This window comes from Gambusia affinis, linkage group LG03 (assembly GCF_019740435.1).
Source record: "Gambusia affinis linkage group LG03, SWU_Gaff_1.0, whole genome shotgun sequence".
NCBI lineage: Eukaryota > Metazoa > Chordata > Actinopteri > Cyprinodontiformes > Poeciliidae > Gambusia > Gambusia affinis.
This window is the reverse complement of record NC_057870.1, coordinates 28,163,755-28,171,583: the sequence shown is the minus strand read 5'-3', so window position 1 is coordinate 28,171,583 and position 7,829 is coordinate 28,163,755. Positions and strand designations below refer to the sequence as shown.

Below are 7,829 nucleotides of genomic sequence, written 5' to 3'. Positions count from 1 at the left end.
GTAATGAGAGGGAAGACATGCAGCAAACATAACCAGGCCTAAGGCCCCTTGTGTGGGTCTGTAAACATTTTTAACAAAAGCAATGCATTTTGGGTTCAGAACTTTAATTTGCAAAAGTGAAAAGGAAAGGGTGTATGTGGTGATATAGTGCCTTCAGTCCTTCCTGCAGACTGGAAGGCAGGAGAGACTTCAATCTCCATCTCATGATTTGATCCAATAAATTATTCAATCTAGAAATTGTGACTGAAGGGAAAGCATTTAAAAATTTTATGGTTTTACTGCATTTCCAGGATGACAAAAAAAAAAGGATTTTTGCATAACATTCTATAATTTCAGTTGCCAGTATTTTGTTAGCTGCCTGGCTTAACGAAAATAAATTGTTCAAAATACATGGTGGGTGAGACGGCCTTCCATGGTGGCCGAGTAGATGAATAACGCAGCATACCAACAAGAGAAAGACTTGCAACCTGGACATTAAAATTGATTTGAGCACAGAGTTGAGTGTTCTGAAGCAAAGAAAGTTCAAGAACTATAAGATAAGCAGCAGACATATTTAAAAGAAAATAGGAGACAAGATGCAATGCAAGATTATTTAATATCGAAATTAGATTACAAGGAGAGCGAGCAAAAATGTGAAGACAAGACATGTGGACATTAGACTCTGGCAAAATACACAAATAAATAAGTGTAATATTAACTGATGGGTCCCCATTTGCCCCCCTAGACAAATTTACAAATACTGGATTCACCCAGATTTCATATTGAAAGATTCATGAGGAATCTTAAATCCTCTCCAAATTGAAGCTGTTGTGAACTCTACCACACATCATGGTAAAGGTACAGACCTGCTGTAAGGTGATCGACTTCCATTTAGTCTATACATCAGCTCGCTCAGAGGAGCAATACAACTGAAAATTTTATGCTACACATTAGCTTGTGTATTTACAATACATCCTCATACTAGACTTCTTGGGCAGAGTTTAATTCAGACACTGATCAGTTGGGGAAAGAGTTCACTGGCAAACATGTCATCCCAGGAGCTGTGGGAACAGAGCGGGGAGGACATGTCGCTGAACGGGGATGGGGACCCTTCGTATCCAGAGTCGCTGCAGGTGTCCGCAAGGCAGGCTTCCTTCTCCAGGGTGCCGAGGGCAGGGGAGGAGGTGCCGGGGAAGAGGCCATCCACCTGACTCTGAGTGCTACAAGTAGGGATGACCACTTCCTCCGGCTCGTCTTTGACGTCGACCGTCTCCTCCCCGACGATGACCTCGGAGTCTGCGAAGGAGGCCTCGTCGCTCTCATTGCTGCCGCTCTCCAAGTCGCTGCATTGCTCGCTGCTCACCTCCACTGGCTTGGTGTAGATGTGGTCAAAGTGGATCAGTTCATTAAGGGTCTCCAGCTTAACTGATGGGGCCCCCAGAGGCGCAGGTGGGGCGGCAGGTACTGGGTGCTCCCCTCCAACCAGCAGAACCTGCGGCTCCGGGCACTCCTGCTCGCAAGACTTGAGGAACAGTTCTGGGTCAAGGATGTCCAGAATGCCCAGCAGCAGATCAGACTGTTGAGGGGAAGGCAGGAACAGGATTAGTCTAGTAGCCTGTCACCAGGACTTAAAACCATAAAGGAGTGGCGTCATTGTTGAAGTAAGGTTCTGTCAAAAGATTCCAAGTACATTCTTGCACATTAAGCTACTGTTTTAGCATAAAAGAAGCATAAAAGAAGCATCTAGCACATAGTTCATGCACACAGTTCCTGTTTAGTTCACTTCAATCGAATTCTAAGTCATTACCCTATAAAGTTTGATTTGTTTGAGCAATGGGAATGCAGGAACGAACTGATTCAGATGAAAAAAGTGAAATCTGGTTTGCCTTAAAAAAAAAAAAAAAAAAAAAAAAGTTTTGGTTGAGTTAAAGTGAACATTGGCATTGGTTTAAATGCATGCGGACTGGAGACTGCTCCAAAACCAGGAAATGAACTACTGTGCAGGGCGTTCTTGGTATATACAACCAAAACAAACAAGAGTGTAGGACAAGCAGGATAAATGACTGAGTCTTTTACAAAAGGCAAATCCTACAACCGCTAAAATCTGACCCTAATTTGTTTACATTTTGTGAAGGAGAAAGTTATGCCCAGCATCTTCAGAGGAAATGACATCACAGGCAAGGGTGTGGGACGGAGCAAGTTTTTCAGTTTGTTTGATATTTGAAAAAAACTGCACCTACTGAAGATGTTGCAACTTTGGTTCCCAAGCAAACCAAGTCTACCGTACTATCAGGTGTGAAAACACCCTAAAAATATCACCACCTCCATAAAGCAAAAATGTTGACCAAGTCTCACCTCACTGTCTGTAGAGTCAAGACAATCCGTATCCATTGAGAAGTCTTCAGATTTAGGGACTGCTGGGCCTGCACCTGCTGCGGAGGCACACATAGCCTGAGTACTGCGGACTCAGAAGACCCGACTCCCAAACCTGCGTCGTTCCCGGTGGATAACAGAGTCTGAACCTTAAAGAGAGAAAGAAAAAAAATAATCAATTAAGTCTAATAATTGTTAGAGTTCAATCCATCTTAAAAATATCTGTTCTCCCTTATCATCCCTACCTTTGTTTTTGATTCCAGGGTGTCCAACCCAAGCCTCTGTCTCAATTCCTCATTTTCTGTCAGAAGACCGCTCGTTTTTTCTCTCAGCATTCTGTTTTCGATGTGAAGTTTCTGGTTCTGTGAGAAAAGAGCAGATGGTTACACATGAAACCTCCAACGGTTTACAGAGAAGTGAAGCATGAACTTTCTTGGGTGAGAAAGCAAAATATAGAAATGAAACAGAAAAGCTTCCCAACTTCTACATGCTGGGAGAGAAAAAAATAAGTTCATCTACAAGAAGTGATGTGACTGAACTAATAATAAAGCATTAAATCCTTAATATTGGGTGTTAGATGTTAAAATTACCTCCAGTTCCAATTCTATAACTTGTTGTTCCAGTTCCCCCATTTTGGCCTTTTTTCGGTCTCTTGCTGTCTGAGCTGCCACTCTATTCTTGAGTTTCCTGAGGGGGGAAAAGGGCATAAGGGGTGAGGAAAAGAGGAATTAAGTGTTTCCATGATGCTGACTCAGTCTGAGTCGGATCACCGATCATGCTGCTGCCACGCAGGCAATGAGGAACCAGAGCAGCAGCAGATCCAGGATCAGCTGAGTCACCAAGATAACAGTTTTATGAGCACGAGCAAAGTACAGAACAAGATAACAGTTACCTATACCAAAAACGCAAATTAAAGTCTGAAGATGCACAACAATGCACTGCATATTAAGCCATTTTGGGTTAAATGGAATTTAGCAAATAGCAAGTAAATCTTAGGGCGTGTCTCCCGTTTAAATGTCCGGAACAAAGGGTTCATTTAGCCTTGGCTAAAGCGTTCAGACCGAGATACATTTAGAAATTACTGCTTTTATTGCGTAAACTAACCTGCGAAGCGCTTTTTCTTCGGGACTCAAATGAGTGAGCCTCTGCCTTTTCCGTATCGGCGGCCCCACTGACGTGTTGGAGTCCGAGTCCGACGACACCTGGCTGGTCGTTGACGGTAAAACCAGAGATATCTGCCGGCTGTAGGCCGTCTGTGAGCCGCTTGATGAGCCGGACTGCTTACCGGATATCAGGAGCACTTTGTGGCTTCCTGCTGCTGCTGTTACCACCACCATGTTTATATTATTTCTTTTTGAGGGTGTACTTATTAAAAACAAACAAAATAAAAAAGAATAACGGGGTATCCGTCCTTGATTCAGAAGAAACCTTCGGGTTTCCCTGCCGATCCGTTCCCTGACTCTTCGCAACTGTGTTACTGAAGTGGGTTGCAACTCCGATCTTTTCTACTATCGTGTAGATTTCTCATTGGTTCAGAGAGGTACTGACGTAACCGGTTTGTGAGCTATGATTGGTGGAGGAGCTGATGTAAATTTGCAACTGAAGTTCCACACAGACTATGCCAACTTGTCATCTGGATTTTTTATCTTTATTTTTAGTGTATTTATATTAATGTCACGTCACAAATTTGAGACTTTAAAATAATAACAGGAGTCCCACCGAGTCTTTATATTGTCTGGTACTCGCAACTGTTTTTTTCTTGTGAAAACAGGAAGCGTTTCCTTCCAGAAAGAAACATTCACCTACTTTAATCTCACTTCCTGACAGAATAATTTCCTCATTCTTTACCTTTTTTAACAAGTCATTCAAACTAACACATCAAGCTGTGTGACTCTGTCGCCAGCTTTCTCAGAAATGGCATTTCCTTCTTCCAGTAAGGTTAAAAAAACGTTTTAAATTTACCCCTCATCCAAAAAATAAGACAATATGGAATAGAAGCATATTTACAACAAATTGACTATAACGTTGTACAGCTATTAAAATTGCACCCTCAGATTAAAAATGTACAAATGAGTAGAGTAATTTCAAAGAAAATGCCAAAGGTGTTTATATTTTTGGAGAGAAAACAGCAATTTACAAGAAATTACAAGGATCATTAGTGTGCAAGTAACAGCAACAATTTAAACACTTACTGAATCTGAGTTTATTGGCTACAGCGATGGTGAAAGTGTAACAAGGAAGAAGGATCAGCTATAATGCTCATTTCTGCACCAAAGACATAGCCATCTGAAGCGCTCCAATTCTGCCTCAGCTTAATACATGGGGTGGGAGACATATTTACCCGAGAGAGACATCATTTTATCTGGAGTTCTTCTGTCTCCCAACACCTATCCTGGGTCGAGAGGGCACAGGACAGAGCTGATTTTCCTAATGGGCTTATCTAATTGGTTTCTCTCAGCTGTAGAAAAGCTGCTGCTCCTACAAACTACATTATAAAAGATGGCTGATGCCATCACAGAGTTGAAAAGGGTCTTCTTGATTGCCCCTGCTCTCCCTGGATGTATAAACTTAAAGTTTTCAAGTTTGGCTTGGTGATTTTAGAGTGATGTTATTCACCTGTCCAAATTTTCTGCAACAAACCTCAAGCAAGTTCCAACAAGCTTTTTCTTGGGCAATTACAAAATGAAGTCGTAGCCACTACCATTACAATATTTTGCAACAGTAAGACTTTTTTTTTTTTTTGTCAAAGATCTTTCTCCTTCACCAATCATACAATTTAAGCAAAACTTCTAATATTTTTATAGAACATCACTTGAAATTTAAATGAGATGATTAAATACTAAATACTGTCAGAGCAGCAGGTTTCTTGACGTTGATGATTGAATATAATGAAATGTATGATCTGATTTGTGTTTATTTCCTTGTATATTCTTGTATGTGTGGATAATATCAAAGGTTGTCAAAGTCTCATGTGAATTTCACATCATGATAAGTATTTGAATCTATTTAGAGCAAAAAACGTACACTGGCATCTTTAATACTTACTTAACAAAGTATATGTGAATCTCTGTAATTTTTTAATAAAGCATATTTGATCTATGGTTAGAAAATAGAATACTATTTATCGCAGCAAGAGGAAGTTTTCAATACAATAAATGTAATGTCTTCATTTAAAGTAGTTTTTGCATCAGGGGTGGGCACTCCTGGTCCTGGAGGGTCGGTGTCCTGCAACTCTTAGATGTCTCCCTGATCCAACACACTTGAATCCAACAGCTGAATCACCTCCTAAGTTCAGTCAGGTTCTCCAGAGTCCTGCTAATGACCTCATTATGTGACTCAGGTGTGTTGAAGTAGAGATACATCTAAAAGTTGCAGGGGATAGGCCCTCGAGGCCTGGAGTTGCCCAACCCTGTTTTACATACTTGATATAAAAAGCTGCATGACTTTTGTTTGGTGTTTTAAAAAAACGATGCCTATCACATGACAGATCAGAGCAAAACCACCGGATGTGGTGCTAGCAGCAACCAATATCAAGAGAATAGTTCAGCTATTCATTTTACTGCACATACTGAATGTAAGTCTGTAGCAAGTGATGTGAGTTGATAAAGCAGTGCAGTACCTACAACATTTACAACCGTTCATCTTGTGTTTTGCATTGTTTTAACAGACAGACGTACCACAATTGAAGATAATTATTGCCTCCTAAAGTGCTCCAGACTCTACCTGAACATATATGGGGTTTAACATTTTTGCAGCATTTGGGCACAGTTACTGCTTATAGCACAGAAACCTTTGCTCCCTCACCCAGTCACTTCAGCAGCAGCTAGAGCAAACAGCTGTCTGTTTGCGAAGCCTTCCTGGCACTACAGAATCAACACAGGAGAAAGTGACACCATTGGTCTGTGTGGGAATGTTTAATGCAGTAGGAGGAGTACAGGATCTGAGCACAGGATGTGCTTCATTTGATATGGAATGAGTCAGAGCAAATATGGAAAACTCAAAAACTTTTAAAAAGTATTTCACAGAGAGTGAAATCCATCCATCCATCCATCCATTTTCTGTTCACCCTTGTCCCTTAGAGGGGTCGGGAAGAGAGTGAAATAATTATTAATATAATTAATCTTGTATTAAATCCTCCAGAGATAAAAATGAAAGAAAATGTTATTTCTGACTTTGACAGTCAGTTGGGGATGTCCCATCACGGGTGAGATAAGTGCCATAGTTTGCTTTCAGGGAAGTTACAAACTATATTTATGTTGCACTCAAGTTACGTTCAACCCACAGTGGAACAGATGTGTGACAAGAGAAATAATCTTTCGGCTGAGGGATTTTTTTCTAATGAGTCTCACATTACTCTTTTCATAATCTAACACAATAAAAAACACTGGAGCAAAATGTGATGGATGGGATCAGTTAAATACTGTATAAAATAATCTTCTGTGCATCTGAAATGCAAATCATGTCCAAACTGTTTCTCAACACTCACTAGCAGGAAGGCCCCATGAGCTGACAGTATTGCACCATGTTTTAGCCTACAGAGCACACAGTTGTAAGTCCTTAATGAAAATCCTCTTACAACATGATTTGCTTGCATGGGTGTAACAACACAATGCAAGTACAAACAATTACTGCTCAGAGCAAAGAGATTAAAGTACTCTTTTGATGGGAAGGTCTTTGCTGTCCTGAGAAGTTTCTGCATGTAAAGTTTACTTTGGGAGAACTTAGAAATCGTCTGAAGTGAGACGTTTCTCTGGAATAAACCTTGTCAAACCTTTTTCTCTAATTCAAGTGATCCAAAGGAATGTCTCTAAAGGAGGTTCCAAACAGCATCGTACTGATGTACTAGTTTATGTGTCTGAGTTGTCTTAAAGGTCAGAGGTCAGAATTGGGGATTATATTGTTTTGAGTGTTCTCGTTGCAAATCACAAAAATAGGACTTGCTATTTGTTTTCATTCTTTCTACTATTACCAATGCAGGCTGATAATAATATGTTTTTCATACAACAATATGTACCATGTTGATTTATTCAGATATAAATCATCAAACATTCTCATTTATTTCAACCCACAGGCCTTAGAGAAAGACCCTGTGCACAACTGCACCTCTTGTCTGCCAGACTTCTCAGGCTATATTTAAAAACTCACACATGAATGCAAAGAGAAACAGACTCATAAATACAGACGCGGGGGTCTTCCCTGGAGCTCAATGTTGCTCTCTGTGATTAAGGTGGGCGGAGCCCCAAAAAAACCCACCAAGAAGCACCTCAGGTCACATAAAGGGCCTTTTTCCTCCAGATGTGGACTGCATAATAGATTATAGTGTTAGAGACTAAAGCCAAAAAGATGGCTTTGGTTCACTTGTTTCAAAGAACACGTAGCATCGTTGTCTCTCAAGAGGTTTCTTTGATGTTTAACCCCAAGATCAGATCTGCTGCCTTGGATGTAAAATGTTGAAAAAGTTGGAGAAATTAGCTGAT

General features: G+C 40.5%; 1 protein-coding gene across 1 annotated transcript; it reads right to left on the bottom strand.

Annotated features, from left to right (window-relative positions):
- Nucleotides 1-576: 576 nt before the first annotated feature.
- xbp1 (X-box binding protein 1) lies at nt 577-3,833 on the bottom strand. Its single transcript, XM_044112435.1, is given in 6 exon segments — nt 577-1,555; nt 2,335-2,442; nt 2,445-2,501; nt 2,598-2,714; nt 2,943-3,039; nt 3,457-3,833. Coding segments are annotated over 6 exon segments (1,182 nt in total). The 5' UTR covers nt 3,690-3,833; the 3' UTR covers nt 577-985.
- Nucleotides 3,834-7,829: the final 3,996 nt, after the last annotated feature.